The following is a 16,975-nucleotide window of genomic DNA, read 5'->3' as shown; positions in this document are numbered from 1 at the left end:
GGCAGACAGTCTTTATTGCACTTTGGGCATAGTTCCAAATTGACCTCCAGAATGGTTGGATCAATTCACAACTCCACCAGCAATGAATTAATATCCCGACTTTGCTACATCCCCTCTAGCATTCATTACTTTCCATTGCTGTCATGTTAGCCAATCTGCTAGGTGTGAGGTGATATGTCAGAGTTGTTTTGATTTGCATCTCTCTGATTTTAAGAGATTTAGAACACTTTTTCATGTATTTATTAATGGTTTTGATTTCTTTGACTGAAAATTGCCTACTCATGTCCCTTGCCCATTTATCAATTGGAGAGTGGCTTGATTTTTTGTACAATTGATTTAGCTCTTTGTAAATTTGAGTAATTAGACCTTTGTCAGAGGTTTTTGTTAGAAAGATTGTTTCCAAATTTGTTGCTTCCCTTCTAATTTTTGTTACATTGGTTTTGTTTGTACAAAACCTTTTTAATTTGATGTAATCAAAATTATTGATTTTACATTTTGTGACTCTTTCTCAAGTCTTGCTTGGTTTTAAAGTCTTTCCTTTCCCAAAGGTCTGACATGTATAATATTCTGTGTTCACATAATTTACTTATAGTTTCCTTCTTTACGTTCAAGTCATTCACCTTTCTGAGTTATCTTGGTGTAGGGTGTGAGGTGTTGATCCAAACCTAATCTCTCCCACACTGTCTTCCAATTTTCCCAGCAGTTTTTATCAAATAATGGATTTTTGTCCAAAAAGTTGGAATCTTTGGGCTCATCATAGACTGTCTTGCTGAGGTCACTTACCCCAAGTCTATTCCACTGATCCTCCTTTCTGTCTCTTAGCCAGTACCAAATTATTTTGATGACCACTGCTTTATAGTATAGTTTTGGATCTGGGACTGCAAGGCCATCTTCCTTTGTATTTTTTTTTTCATTATTTCCATGGATATCCTTGATCTTTTGTTCTTCCAAATGAACTTTGTTCTGATTTTTTCCAATTCAGTAAAAAAAAGTTTTTTGGTAATTCAATGGGTTTGGCACTAAATGAGTAATAAGTTTGGATAGGATTGTCATTTTTATTATATTAGCTCATCCTACCCATGAGCAGTTAATGTTTTTCCAGTTGTTTAGATCTAGTTTTAATTGTATGAAAAGTGTTTTGTAGTTGTGCTCATATAGTTCCTGTGTTTGTCTCAGCAGATAGATTCCTAAGTATTTTATATTGTTTATTGTGATTTTAAATGGAATTTCTCCTTCTAATTCTTGCTGATGAGATGTGTTAGAGATATATAGAAATGCTGATGACTTATGTGGGTTTATTTTGTATCCTGCAATTTTGCTAAAGTTGTTGATTATTTTGACTAGCTTTTTTGTTGATTCTCTTTGACTCTAAGTAGACCATCATATCATCTGCAAAGAGTGATAGCTTGGTTTCCTCATTGTCTATTTTAATACCTTCAATTTCTTTTTCTTCTCTAATTGCTACAGCTTGGGTTTCTAAGTACAATGTTAAATAACAGAGGTGATAATGGACATCCTTGTTTCACTCCTGATCTTATTGGGAAGGCTTCTAGTTTATCTCCATTGCAGATGATGTTTGCTGATGGTTTTAGATAAATACTGTTTATTATTTTTAGGAAAGACCCTCATATTCCTATACTTTCTAGTGTTTTTAATAGGAATGAGTGTTGTATTTTGTCAAAGGCCTTTTCTATGTCTATTGAGATAATCATGTGATTTTTGTCAGTTTGCTTGTTGATCTGGTAAATTATATGGATGGTTTTCCTAATTTTGAACCATCCTTGCATTCCTGGTATAAATCCCATATGATCATAGTGAATAATCCTCGTGATGACTTGCTGGAGTCTTTTTGCAAGTATCCTATTTAAGATATTTGCATCTATGTTCATTAAGGAGATTTGTCTGTAGTTTTCTTTCTCCATTTGTGACCTTCCTCGCTTTGGAATAAGTACCATATTTATGTCATGAAAGGAATTTGGTAGAACTCCCTCTTTACTTATCATGTCAAGTAGTTTGTAGAGTATTGGGATTAGCTGTTCTTTGAATGTTTGATAGAATTCACTTGTGAATCCATCAGGCTCTGGGGATTTTTTCTTAGGAATTACTTTGATGGCTTATTCAATTTCTTTTTCTGATATGGGATTATTTAAGAATTCTATTTCTTCTTCTATTAATCTAGGCAATTTGTATTTTTGTAAATATTCATCCTTATCATATTTATTGCCATATAATTGGGTAAAATAGTTTTTAATGATTGCCTTAATTTCCTCTTCATTGGAGGTGAGGGCTCCCTTTTCATCTATGATATTGTTCATTTGGTTTTCTTCTTTCCTTTTTTTTATTAGATTGACCAGTACTTTGTCTATTTTGTTTGTTTTTCAAAATACCAGCTTCTAGTCATTTATTAATTCAATAGTTTGTTCACTTTCAATTTTATTAATTTCTCCCTTAATTTTTAGGATCTCTAATTTAGTTTTCTTCTGGGGATTTTTTTTAATTGATAAAAATTTATTAAAAAAAAGACATACTGACATAGCACTTCTATGAAATTAAGGAAATCATGAATAACTAAGTACATATTTATAATAAAAATATTAAGAATATTCACAAATAAGCATAAAATGACTTGACTATGGTACTCACATAGTTGATTTTTTTCCAATCCATAATACATAGGAAACAAATCAAAAGTACCTTTCAAGACTATTCAGTTTTATTGTCAGTGATAACATGTACAAGACTATGATTTTACAGTTATTGTTTGTTTTGTTTCCCTAAATATCCTTTGAAAGATTATGAATATGCATTAAAAATAGATTTACATTTCATAAATGTAACACATTCAGGAAGCCCTCTGTAAACATATACCTCTTCCCACTTTTTTTTCTATGATTCCCATATAACTTAATTTATGACATCATAAATTTATGAACTGAATCTGGGCCATTACATTAGAAGAAAAAAAATGGAAGATTGGATGCACTAAATTGCTTTTTATCTTCAGGCCTAAGAGTTAAATATAAAATTTGTTATATTTAAAAGCACACCAAAAGAGGCCATTTTCTAGAGAAATTAGGAGTCTAAAAATATTAACATGCACTTTTTATGTTCTTGATATTGTAGGTTATTAAACCCTGCCTTCCTTTACCCCCTTCATTCCCCATATCTGAGTGATTATAAATTCTACAGAACAGATTTGTCCACTACGTATTCTTTTTATATACAAGAAAATTTCCAGTGAATTCCACATGTGTTTGAATGATGTGGTGAAAATATTCTGCCTATGTGTTTTAAAAACAAGGAGGAAGAGAAAGGAGGAAGGAGCAGCATATGCATGTCATAAAAATAAGTAATGATAAAAAAGAATCAATAACACTAGTTCTTTATTCTTATATTGTCCTTTCTAAAAATCCCTCTTTACTGCACCACTGAAGAATAAAATATTAGAATAAAGATAATATCAGAAAAATGACTTTAAGAAGGCACAGCTTAACAAATCTTGATATTTGGCTTATTTAATCTTTGTGTAATGACCTGAAATCTTCTTTAAAAAAAATTAAAATGTAAACTTTAAAAGAATTTTCATCCAATGAATAAAGACTTATTTCTTAATTTCTTATTCAGCAACCAAATTATCTTTACTTAATAAAATAAATGGTAACTTGCATATTGGTAACATTAATTTATCTTATCATAAATACATTATTACTGAGGTCTTTGAATGATGGAGGACAAATCTTAAAGGGCAAAACATAACTAAAATATTCTTGTTAGCTTTAGATGACTCAAACAGCAACTGATAGCTGTTTCTGAAATTTTTATTTTTAATAAAAAAGTGATCTAGTTCACATTATTCATTGTCAGCTAAATTGTTTAAAAAACTAAGTCTTTTAGTTATAATAGTAGAGACTATAAGAAATTAACATGCTCCTGTACAAAACAAAATTGATGCACACAATGGATTTAAATAAAAATTGACACACTCAAGGGATCTCTGAAATTCTGCCAACTTTCAGCCCAATGAAAAGTAAAACCATAAAGTTATTATGCATAAACAATTCAAAACTAGAGTTTATAATGGAAATGTCAACAAGTCATAACTACTACATTAGTGTTGATAAGTTTCCACTATACTTTCAACTAGGCATAGCAAATGTGCAACACTTGACAGACTATTTATAAAATTAAAGCTTTCAAAGCTATAAATAAAGAATACATAAATAACAGCATATTATTTGTAAACCAATGGGATTGTTAAAAAAAAGGAATAAAGACATGAACTAAACAATTATCTAATAATATTTCAATAAGCTACTTTCCACTAAGTATAAAGCTATGGTTTTATAATTTTACATTGCTGTAAAAAGTATTTTCATTCCATATTTATTACGAGTATGCAATCTTCAAATCTTCAAGAGATCCCTCCATGAAGTCAGCTTGTCATATTTTCAGCAGCCTTTAGTGCTTCTGTGGCCTTTCAAAGTTCTTTAATAACAGAGGATAAGGCCTCTGGGTTTATTCCTTGCTCACACAGATGTACACAAATAGAGAGTGTTTCCATATACAAGCCGGTATTCAATATTCTTGAGATCTCAAGCAGAACGTCCATGGTCTCCCTCACAGCATTCTGGCCGTGGTCACCATGGTGGCAGCACTGGTATTACTCCCTGCCATTGCGACTGCCCACCAAGGTGGGGGAAAATCGGGAGCTCTGGGGATTTTTAATTTGTTCACTTTCAAGCTTTTTGATTTGCATGCCCAATTCATTGACCTCTGCCCTCCCTAAAATTTTAATATATGAACTCAAGGATATAAATTTTCCTCTGAGTACTGCTTTGGCTGCATCCCATAGATTTTGAAAGGATGTCTCACCATTGTAATTTTCTTCAATGAAATTATTGTTTCTATGATTTCTTCTCTAACCGATTTTCGAGAATTATATTATTTAATTTCCAATTAATTTTTGATTTGGCTCTCCATGTACCTTTACTGATCATTATTTTTATTGAGTTATGATCTGAAAAGGTTGCATTTATTATTTCTGCTTTTCTGCATTTGTTTGCCATGTTTTTATAACCTAGTACATGGTCAATCTTTTTGAATGTACCATGTGCTACTCCATATATCTATTAACTCTAATTTTTGTAAGATTTCATACACATCTTTTACTTCTTTCTTATTTATTTTTTATTTGATTGATCTAAATTTGATAGTGGTAGGTTCAGGTATCCCACTAGTATAGTTTTACTATCTATTTCCTCCTTCAATTCCATTAGTTTCTCCTTTAGAAATTTGGATGCTATACCATTTGGTGCATACATGTTGATTACTGATATTTCCTGATTGTCTATACTCCCTTTTATCAAGATGTATTTACCTTCCCTATCCCTTTTAATCAGATGTATTTTTACTTTGGCTTTATAAGATATCATGATTGCAACTCCTGCCTTCTTTCTATCCATTGAGGCCCAATAGGTTTCCAATCTTTAATTCTAACCTTGTGAGGATCTACCCACTTCAGGTGTGTTTCTTATAGAGAACATATGGTAGGATTTTGGATTCTAATCCATTCTCCTATTTGTTTTCGTTTTATGGGTGAGTTCATCTCATTCATGTTCAAAGTTATGATTATTACTTGTGTATTCCCTAGCATTTTGGTATCCTCTCCTATTTGTCTTTTCTTCTTTTGCCATATCCTTTTAAACCAGTGATTTACTTTTAATCAGTCCCCCTAATCCCCTCCCTTAATATGGTTTCCTTTCTGGCCCCTCCCTTTTTGTTCCCCTCTTGCTTTTTAGGGTCTGTTAATTTCCCTTCCCCCTCTCCTTCCCTCCCTTTTGTACTCCCATCCCCCTCTCCCCTTAATTTCTCCTTCTCCCTTACCCTGTAGGATAAGATAGACTTCAAGATCCCAATGGATCTAGATGCTCTTCCCTCTCAGAATTGATTTCACTGAGAGTAAGGTTTAAGTATTACCTATTAGCACGCTCTTCCTCTCTTTCTTAAAAGAGTATTCTTCCCCTCCCCTTCCCATGTGTATATTTGTGTGATAAAAATTATCCTATTTATTTTTTCTAGTATCTCTTGGTGCCATCTTCAATTCTCCCCTCCCTTTTTCTTTATTTTGGTATATCATCTTATAGCTCTTAATGCCCCAATCTCTTCCTATGAATTATTCTTCTAATTACTATAACAATGAATACAATTTTTGAGTTACAAATAACATTTCCCCCATATGTTAATATATATCATTTGATCTAATTGTAGCCCTTTAAGAAGAGAGTTTGAATAAAAAAAAAACTTTTCCCCCTTTCCCTCTCTTTCTTATTTACCTTTTAATGTTTCTCTTGATCTTTATGTTTGGATATCAAACTTTCCACTTAGTTCTGGTCTTTTCTTTTCAAATACTTGGAATTCTTCTATTTTGTTGAATGCCCATACTTTTCCCTGGAAGTATATAGTCAGTTTTGATGGATAGGTGATTCTTTGTTGAAGACCCAATTCTCTTGCCTTTCTGAATATTATCTTCCAGGCTTTGCAGTCCTTTAGTATGGAAGCTGCCAGGTCTTGTGTGATTCTGATTGGTGCTCCTTTGTATCTGAATTGTCTCTTTTTGGCTTCTTGTAGAATTTTCTCCTTAGCTCGAAAGCTCTGTAATTTGGCAATTACATTCCTGGGAGTTGTCTTTTGAGGATTTAGTGTAGAGGGTGTTCTATGAACTCTTTCAATGTCTGTTTTTCCCCCTTGTTCACAAACATCAGGGCAGTTTTCTTCAATGATTTCCTGTATTGTGACATCAAGATTTTTGTTCATTTCTGGCTTTTCAGGTAGACCAATGATTCTCAAATTGTCTTGTCCTGATCTGTTTTCCTGATCTCTCATTGTATCAGTGAGATATTTTATGTTTTCTTGTATTTTGTCAGTCTTTTGACTTTGCTTTATTAATTCTTATTGTTTTGCAAGATCATTGGTTTACAGTTGCCCAAATCTGGTCCTTAAGGCCTGGTTTTCTGTTATGATCTTTTGGTTTTCTGCTTTTAATCTTTTGATTTTCTGCTATAATCTTTTGGATTCCTTTTTGGTTTGGTCTATCCTGATTTTATTTGCTTCCAGCTGTTTCTCCAATTGGGAGTTCTTTTTCTCAAACTCTTATTTTCTCTTTGTACTATTTCCCACTTTTCTTGCCAGAAGGCTTCCATCTTTTTGATAAGGTCCAATTTTAATTCTTCAAGAGCCTGTGGACAATTTTCATTTTTTGGATGATTTTGGCTTTGTTTGAATTTCCTCCTCTATTTCCTCTGTAGCCTGGTTTTTTTCCTCCATTAAATTTTTTCAGGGTCAATGCCTTCTTTTTTTATTTTATTTTATTTTTTGGTGGAGGGATGTTGTAGCTCCTGGGCACTATTTGCCATCACTGTGGAGGTTTTTTCTTCCCTTTTTAGTCAGAAATCTGAGTGAGATGGGCAGGCTCTCTGTGTATGGAGTTAAGGAGCAAGGATTTTGCCTGAGGCAAGCTCTTGAATCTCCATAGCTTCTGCTGTTTGCTACCCTTCTTTGTGCCTCCTTCCTGAGTGCTCCCTAGCCCTCCACATATTTTCAGGTGTAGCTGCTCTCAGGGTAGGTCCTTGGTGGTCTTAGTCTCCCAAGGACCTAGAGGTGCCCCTTGCTTACTCCAGAGGTGCCCCTCGCTCACACTCTGATTTAGCTGGCTCTGACTCTGGCTCAGTAGGTGGGTTGGGGGAGGGTAGATCAGCTCACGTTTGGATGGGAGCTTTTTTATTCCCTTATGGCATGGAAATGCCCAAATTCCATGTACCTTCAATGCTGCACCCTACTGTAGAGTCCCTTTGTCCTTATGAATTTGTTTTTTTTTTCGTCTTTTGAGGTAGTCTATATCGGTGGGTGCTGAGGAGAGTAAGAGTCCCATGTCTAGACTGCCGCCACGCTTACCTGGAAGTCCTATATACATAGGATTTATATATATATATTTAAATTTAATTTCTCTCTCTTTTTTGGGATGGAGGAGTCAGGAGCCTGCCTGACAATGTTTGGGGGTCCCCAACGGGATAAGAAGAATGAGATGTGGTAGGCAGGATGAGATGAAATAAGAATGAAGGAAAGCAAGCTGATGGCAAGCAAGGCAGCTTTATTGAGAATAGCTTCTGCTTTTATAGAGGGAGAGAAACAAGCTAGAGATCGTTGCACAGGTTTTTCACATTCACAGTAAAAGGCAATAATTTAAAATGACCTCAAATGGTTACAATGCAATCTGTATACCTCATCAAATCTTTAGGCAATGATCTTAAAGAGAGGTATGTCATTATGTAAAACAACCTAAACTTAGAGTTCCAAGGAATGTATACATCAGTGATTTTATAGAAAATATTTTGTATAGGGGTTTGGGGAAAAGGGGGAATTTGAGGCTACAATCCTCAGGATGCAAAGTGAGATAAACATCAACTGCTCTAATAGCCTGGGACTGTACTTAAGAGTCTCAGGCTGTGCCTCCTACAGGGGGAGAATTGATTCATATACCTTATAGTTCAACCATGCATCTTGTGTCAATTGTATTGTTGTTGGCATATACTCTCCTGAGGATGGGATTGTGTAATCTTTTAAAGTAATTTTAGGAAAAGACAATTGCCAACACCCCAGGCTAGGAAAGTGGATCTTTCAGAGAAGATGCTATAAGGATACTTGCAGACATATTACATCAAGAGATTCGGAGTGAACTTTTGGATATAATGAACTGAACTGAGATGAGGGTGAGGTTGAGCCTACCATTTATCCTGATTGTAAACTCTTATGCCAAAGAGGAGTGCTCCCTAATTGGCTTTTTGTCAATGTGCCTATAAATCATTAATTTTCTTTTTCTTTTATTCCCAAAATTGTTATAACCCTTTCCATGAAATGTTTAATATCTTTTCTATTTTTATATCGCCCTAGTGAGAAAATCTTAAATGTATAGATTACATATGTGGCATGATTCACTGGGGAGTTCACTGACATGTTAATCTCCTGGAAAACCAAGAGTGGGGAGACTTAACATGCTTGTCTTCCAAAAGAATCAGGGTGGGGGATTGTGAGAAGGAAGTTAAGGGGACCTTGATCAGAAATACAGAATTTAAGCTCTGGTGGCCCCTGGGGTCAATGGGAAATCCAGCAATTAAAGTGGGGGACAACAAGGCAGTGCGATTAAATGCTTATAACCCTGGTCAGACCCCTTTTTGTCTCTAACCTAAAATTATCTTTAATATTTAAGTCAGATATCTATTTAGAATGTATGGTGAAATGTGGAGTAAATTGTTGATTTAAGTTTAATTTCTGCCAAATTGCTTTCTAGTTTTCCAACAGTTTTATCAAATAATAAATAGTTAACAAATAAATAGTTAATTTATATTTTGCACTTTATCAAACATGGGGTTATTGAATTCTATTGTTTACGAATATCTCATCTACTTTATTTCATTGATTTATATATCTTTTATCTTTTAGCCAACACCATAAGGTTTTTGATGACTGCTATTTTTTAGTAGTTCAAGATCTTGATGTGCTATTCCCCCTTCATCCCTAATTCTTTTCATAATTTCCTTGATATTCTTGATGGGTTTTTTTCAGATGAATTTTGTTATTTTATCACTTTCTGTAAAGTTTCCTTATAGTAATTTGATTGGGATAGTATTTTTTAATAAAAGCACTTTGCAAAAGAATCTGTAAAAATCTTTTGTTTTCTTTGGTGTTGTGATCTCTAGATATTTTATGCATTTTATTATTTGGGAAGGAAATTTTCTTTTTTATTATTGCTTCTTATGTTTTTTAATTTTTACATAGAAATACTATTAATTTTTTGAGGATTTATTTTATAAACTGCTGGTTTCCTGAAACTATTGTCTCAGTCTCTTTGCTGATTTCCCATGATTTTCCAACTTGATTTACATCACCAAACCATCATAGTTTCATCCCTTTACCAATTTTCATTCTTTTGATTTCTTTCTATTGACTTATTGGTCTTATGAGCATTTTGCAAACAATATCAAACCATAATGGGGGGAGTGGATATCCTTGTTCCATGCCTACACTTCTTGGAAAGATTCTAGTGTATCTTCCTTGGATACAATAGTGACTTTTTATTTTAGAATGCTCCTCTCTGACTATGCTTTGTAAGATTTTTAGTACGAACGAAAGTACTTTGTCAAAGACTTTTCCTTCTTCTATTGATATAGTTGTGTGATTTTGGATGTTTTGATTTTTAATATGATTAATTATGTCGATTGTTTTTCTAACATTGAACTATCCTTCTATGTCTTGCATAAATCTCATGTGATCATAATGAGTAATTTCTTGGCTAACTTGCTATAGTCTATTTGATAGGATTTTGTTTAAAATTCTTAGTCAATGTTCAAGAATGACATAGGCTTGTAGTTTTCTTTCTGTGTTTTGTCTTTTCCTGTTTTAAATATTAGGAACATATCTATTTCATAAATGGATTCTGGTAGAGTCCTTTCTTAACTTTTGGGAATAATTTGTGCAGTATGGGTACTAACCATTCTTCAAATGTTTTAAATTAATCATATTAAAAACCAAAGCATCCAAAACCACATCCATCTCAATAGTTGAAGAAAATGCCTATGAATCCATTAGGACCAAAAGTTTTTCTGAGTAGTTTTTTTAATAGCTAGATTTATTTCCTTTTTGGAGACTGAATTACTTAAAATCTCTACCTGGTCTTTCTTTTTTTTCTCTGTATTCCTCATGCAATCAAAGTTTTCAGGGCATCCATTCTAATGCCTCCTTTCTTAGTATTTCTCTCTCTGCCTTTTAGAGATTATCCTGTGGATTCCCCTTTTCCATTGTGCCTCACTCCAAGAAGAATGTCATTTATTACAGGTGTCAGAGAGGCTCCTTGGAAAGCCCCCTCCTCTACCACATCCTTAATCATGTTGCTCACTCCTGATCTATACATTCTGTTGGTTGCCATTCTCTTCCCATTTGCCTCAAAATCTCTCTTCTTTGAGTTTGTGCTTTCAAATCTGGGCTCCCCACTCTCTGTGGCACTTACCCTAAAGGCTTTCAACTCCCTGACCTCCAAGATAAGATAAGCAGATCAGGCCATGCACAGATTATTTCTCTTCATCCATATGAGCATTCTTTAGTGGAAAATCCTCCCACAATGTCTTTCCTTTTCTCCCTCTTTTCAACCCTGCTCTTCTATTCACAAAGTCCTCTATAGACTTTTCTCTTTTCAAGACACAGGGATCACTTCCCACCTCAGCCTTGATTTTATCCCAGGACATGATACATTTATCTCTATACCCTTAATCTACAACTGAGGTTATAATACAGTCTCTCCCTAGCCTAACCCTGACTCTCACAAATTGATTCACCTGTCTGTAGGGTATTGCCAAGTTCTGTCCATAATACCCCCTCTGTCTACCTCTTCATTCTTATCTCCACCAGAATTCTGCCTTTACACTTGTCTCCTTGTGTACATTTAGAAAAAATCTCTTGCTGTTCTCTCCTGTCACTGTTGCTATTGTTCTTGACCTCTTGCATTTTTGTTGTTTGAGGTATTTGAGAAGCAAAATTTGAGAAGCAAAAAAAAAAAAAAGACATTCCTAGTTTTCTTTCTAAAAATGTCCCAAATGCTTGTTATTGAAAATTTCTATATTTTTTTCATATATAATTAAGTTAAGATTTGTAGGGTAGGTCACTATGGGCTTCATTCTGAGAATGAATCATATATTTTTGATTGGATATGGATTATTGGATTAAAGATCAGATATGGTCAGTTAGATGTTTAATCAGAAAGTATTTATTAGTGCCTGCTATGTGCCTGTTATTTAGTGGTTGGACTTAAATTATATAAAACAACCTGGTCACCAAAATTGTTATATCTCAACTCAGAAGTTTATTTACCAAATTATAGGGGAAACAATAAAGTAGAGAACTTTGAGAAAGGTCAGAGAAAATACCTATACTAGTCCTTAGCCAGGAGGGTAACTATGAGGCCTCCTCCAAGATGGAAGCTAGTCTCTTAGGAAACTAGGGAAGGTGTCAACCCTTTTCACTCACCCTATGAAGTTGTCCAGGAGTCAGAATCTAAGTTGAAGTCAGGATTCACACCGCAATCTTCAGTGAAGTTCCCTCAAAGACTATCTCCAGGAGACACTCTCCACGAGACTAAACTTCACCAGATTCCCCCAGCTAAAGGATTTTGTGGCTTTTATGGTGGTTTCTTGTCCCTGCCCCTTTTCATAGGGGCTAGTCACAGTTTCCAAATTGTCTAGCACTGCCCAGGGGCAGTCTGTGGGATTGACTTCTCACCTCTAAAGGTGTTAACTCTCCTCTTAGGATTCCTATGTTTCTGAATTGTTTTTGGATCCATGTGTTTCTGAATGTGTTAACTCTTAAAAGAATTCAAAAGTTTCTGACTCTTTGAGTTAGAAAAAATGGTGTAGCTCTCCAAATATCTTACTGGCTTCTCACTTAGCACTAAGTAGTGTAAACCTTAAAAATTCTTAGACCCTACTTCATAAGGTTTGGTTAAGACAATTCCCCATTTTAAACAATGAAGGAACTTAGATCAGGAATGTGAGACCTCTACTCCACCCCTACTTAAGCCTGCTTTAGGGGAAGAAACTCCTTGCTGAACAATGAAAAATACTTAAACCCATACTTATAGTAAGGCAAAAGTTCTTAAGCTGTGCCTATTTTTAGATCTAATACAAAAGGGTGCTAAGTACCTATAAAGGTCAGGCAACTTGTGAATTTACAAGGAGCAAAGAGGTGAGAAACTTACTCAGAGGTTTTTCAGGTGTGAACTTAATCAAAAGTTCAAGCCTTTTAGGTGTGAATTAAGAATGGTCTGTCCTTTGGAAAACGTCTACTGTGATTGGTAGATGTAAGAATTTAGGGGAGGTGACATAGGAGAAAATTCCCTTTAAAAGGAGATGAGAAACTGAGAACAAGGACTCTGGCTGGAATTCTCTCTGAGGAGACTCTGACAGTCTCAAGGGGAGTCTCTCAGAGGAACTCTCTCTGGAGATGGCAGCTGGCCAAAGGTGAACTGGTGTCTCTCTGAACACTAGAATCTTTGCTTGGACAAATCTTGTGGTGAGTGGATAAAGGACTGACTGATCTTTCTCTTAGGGCTTGGGCCTGGGTTGGCCAGGGCTGGCCTGGGCTGGCCTATCCTTTTCTCATTATTTCCTTTTTTTCTCTCTCTCCCTTTCTTTAATTCCTCATTTGAATTAAGTAAAATCTCTATAAAACCCAGCTGACTTGGGTATATTTAATAATTGGGAATTTTTCCCTGGTGACCACTTTATGTTATTTGATTTAAAACAAGACATTGTCTTGAAACCATATTTTCTGCTGTCACAATTTTAACAACCACTCTTATATCTGCCACAGTTTATGTCTTCCACTATTTTAATCATCACAGTAGGATGTGAATTCCCTAAGTGGTGTGTGAGTTTCTCCACCTAGTTCAAGCTTGTGTTGATTCAATCAAAAAGTAGACAAAGGAGAATTAATCCTGTCCTCACAATCTAGTGAGGTATTAAATAGGGGTACTTAAGTTATTGTTAACCAAAGTATTAACTCCAACTAGGCAAAGAGAATAAAGGATTCTCTTTTCACCTGTGTAAATTCAGAATAGACAGAGAACCAAGAATTTCCTTTCATACTGCAGAGACCTGAGGAGAGGAGAATGGGGGAAAGAAGCAACAAGAGGAGACTCAATACTGAGAGAATTGGTGAGGCAGTCCCATCTGAGTGGGGGAGATATAGGGTCTTATAGGTTTGGGGAAGGAAGGCAGTATAGGGAGCAAGGCAACTTGGATTAATCTCATTGGTTGCAGGCAGATTTTAGGAGTTCAGGCATAGTATGGTCAGACTACTTGTTTATCTTAGACCTGTCAGGTTAAGGAACAAAGAGTTTCAGTGTTCTGTTGTGTGGAACAGGTGCTGCTATAATTCTCTGTTCCATGGCTCCAGCAGGTGTTGGGGGGTGGTGGCTGTTAGTTACAATACATATTGGGGGAAAGGAGGGTGTATTTTCTGTCCCACAGTCTGTCCCTTTCAAATACACATATACCATAGGTTTATCTCCATCTCACATAAAGATAACTGCCATTATATTACATGAAAGTAGCCCCTGACAATTTTTAAATGCTTTATTGTCTGACATATAAGAACTAGTCTTATATGTCAAAGAAGTAAAGAGACCTCAGGTATATCCTTCTTGCAGGAGTGGAGTTTCACTGATCAGGGAGTGAAGTATTGGTATTCTTAATTTCTTTTTTGTTTTGTGGGAATATAAATGTTTTCATGGTATTTGCTTCTTAAGGATTCTGGAATGAGAAATTTAAAACAATTAATCACAAAGATGAATGTAACCCAAATCACAAATTCCTTTGGAATGAAACTATCTCCTCTTTGGTGGAGAGCAATACCCTTCCGCTTATGTAGTTGTGGAGAGGAAAAAGTACAGTCTCCACTAATATGAGTTTCATATTGATGGGCTTTAGGACTCTGGTTACATAGAGAAATAGATGGATTTAATAGGATGGCTTGTTGATTGGTTGGTTGTCTTTTGTACTCCAAGAGAACCAAAATGACATTACTCTGTCAGTCATTGTACAGTGTGTCTGACTATTATCAGACCAATATAAGCTCAGAAGGCTCTATCACAGGTTGGGCACAAATAGCTTGTATGACCATTTTGGATGAAATAATGAGACAGCAAATAGTAAACTGATAAAGTGATATAAGCAATGTCTTTTGACTTATGTATAAACTGTATTTAAGTGAGGAAGAGTTTTGCAAAGTTGTTAGCCTCATTCTTTCTTCATTGAAGTCCAATGGCAAGCCACAAGTCAAGATGACTAGTGATGGCTCAGGATGCAGTGGATGACATTGACTTCTTTGATGTCTAACCAATCTCTAAGTGCTTTACAACACAAATTGTTCTCATCAGCCCATTCTACCAGAAAAGTCTTCACATGCTTGGAATAGACATCCTCCTAAATGGTTGACAGATTTGAGGTCTGTCAGTTACCATCAACCTGGGCTAGCCCATCTGCTGAGATGGTTTTACCAGGGTGTGGCCACTGCACATGCTACAGATTCTTGTAGCCACAGGTGAGAGCTGGGTGGCAGGTAGACACCAAAGGAGAAAAGTAGCCCTGAAAAGGACTCAGCAAGCCCTCAGGCCAGAGTTACTAGTCCTTTCTGAATAGGCAACTTAACAGGAAAGCTTAGTAATAAGAATAGTTAAGTTCTTGTCTCAATACTTAGAAACAATAGCATTTATCTTTTCCATGATATCTTAAGATTGAGCTTCCATTTATTATTTCATCTCAATTAAATTAAATTCATGTAGATTCTTTTAACATCAAAGGAGGTTGACATTGCTTGTTCTCACTGATGTTGGTATCTGTGTGCTTACAGACTATATCCTCAGGGAACATGAAATTTCAGAAGGCCTTGAAGTGAGCATGGTTCCAGGGATGCTTATTTAAGAGAAGCTATCATACTGGCTACTTCCTTAGCTTCCTGGCACCCCTCAGACTGAGAGCCATGGGAATGTCCTTCATGCCATAACTCATCTGATTTCCCTAATTCATCAAATGATGTTCACCTGTATTGTTTCTCAACTCATTTTACTTAGTATCCTTTGCTTTCTCATTTAGGATATTTTCGAGAAGGATTTCTGACCATACAACATGCTATCAACAGAGAAATCATATATTCCTCCATGAATGTCTCTATGATTGAGCAGTTTAAGAAAATCAACGTTATTTTGAAGAGGTTCCCATTTCCACCTTATGTTCAGGACCCATTCATTTCAGTCTTAGAGGGTAATCTTTCCCTGATGATCATGCTGAGCTTCCTTTGTACCTGCATCTTCATCATCCGTTCTGTTGTTCAGGAAAAAGAAAAAAAGCTGAAGGTAATCATCTATTAAACACCATGGTATCTATCAGTGATTGTGCTTAGATTACTGGCCATCATACTAAAGCATCTGAACCACAAGAATTTGAATCCATTTATATTCTCTAGTCCATTAATACATTTATTTGTTTGCTTATTTTTAGCATTCATTTTGAACATTTCTAGTTTATCTCCATTACAGATAATGCATGTTCTTGATTTAAGATAGACACTACTTATTGTTTTCAGGAAAGCTCCATTTCTACACTTTCTAGTGTTTTTAAACATAGAAATGGATATTGTGTTTTGTCAAAAGCCTTTTCTGCAGCTATTAATATAATCATGTGATTTTTGTTGTTTTTGTTATTGATATGGTCAATTATGCTTACGGTTTTGTTGATATTGAACCAGCCCTACATTCCTGGTAGAAATCTCACTGTATGATCTCTGTAAATATGTTGTTATAAACTCCTTGCTAGTGTTTTATTTACATTTTTGCATCAATATTCATTAGAGAAGTTGGTTTATAGTATTGTTGCTCTTATTTTTGTTTTCCCTGGTTTAAGTATCAAAACCATATTTATGTGAAAATTGGTAGAACTTTATCTAGTTTTTCATATAGTTTACATATTTTAGAATTGATCTTTTATTTTTACAAAACCAAATAAAACAAGTATTTCAGTATACAAAGAAAATAAAGATTATACATAATTGAAATCACAAATCTCTTATATGTTTAGCTTACTTTTCTTCATAGCTACTGTAAGGATAATTTTAGTGTTCTGACTTAAAATCTAAATAAGTGGTTGCCATGGGAAATTCCAAAATATGAAAATACCCAAGTCAGCTGGGGATTTATGGAGATTTTAATTAATAAAGAGAGAAAGAATTAAGGGAAGGAGGGAGAGAGGAGAGAGAAGAGAGAGAGAGAGAGAGAGAGAGAGAGAGAGAGAGAGAGAGAGAGAGAGAGAGAGAGAGAGAATTAATCTAAACTGCGCTGGCTCAGGCTGAGCCAGGCAGTAGTTAAAAGGCCTTGGCC

General features: G+C 35.1%; 1 protein-coding gene and 1 pseudogene across 9 annotated transcripts in view; one reads left to right on the top strand and one right to left on the bottom strand.

Annotated features, from left to right (window-relative positions):
* LOC100013411 (phospholipid-transporting ATPase ABCA3-like) overlaps positions 1–16,975 on the top strand; it is a 436,423-nt gene that overhangs the window by 99,930 nt on the left and 319,518 nt on the right. For 7 of the 9 annotated variants that reach the window (XM_056805572.1, XM_056805570.1, XM_056805568.1 and 4 more), the window contains one exon: positions 15,696–15,955. The exons of 1 other annotated variant lie outside the window; for it this stretch is intronic. In XM_056805572.1, coding sequence (XP_056661550.1) covers positions 15,696–15,955 — 260 coding nt within the window. Of the gene's footprint in view, positions 1–13,647; positions 13,758–15,695; positions 15,956–16,975 lie in introns of those variants that run through there. One more of the 9 variants, XM_056805569.1, reaches the window with a different exon arrangement.
* Positions 3,760–10,939, bottom strand: LOC103098189 (mitotic-spindle organizing protein 1-like; annotated as a pseudogene).

This window comes from Monodelphis domestica, chromosome 7 (genome assembly GCF_027887165.1).
Source record: "Monodelphis domestica isolate mMonDom1 chromosome 7, mMonDom1.pri, whole genome shotgun sequence".
In the NCBI taxonomy this organism is placed as follows: domain Eukaryota; kingdom Metazoa; phylum Chordata; class Mammalia; order Didelphimorphia; family Didelphidae; genus Monodelphis; species Monodelphis domestica.
Note: the sequence above shows the minus strand (reverse complement) of the source record. Positions and strands in the feature narration are given on the sequence as shown.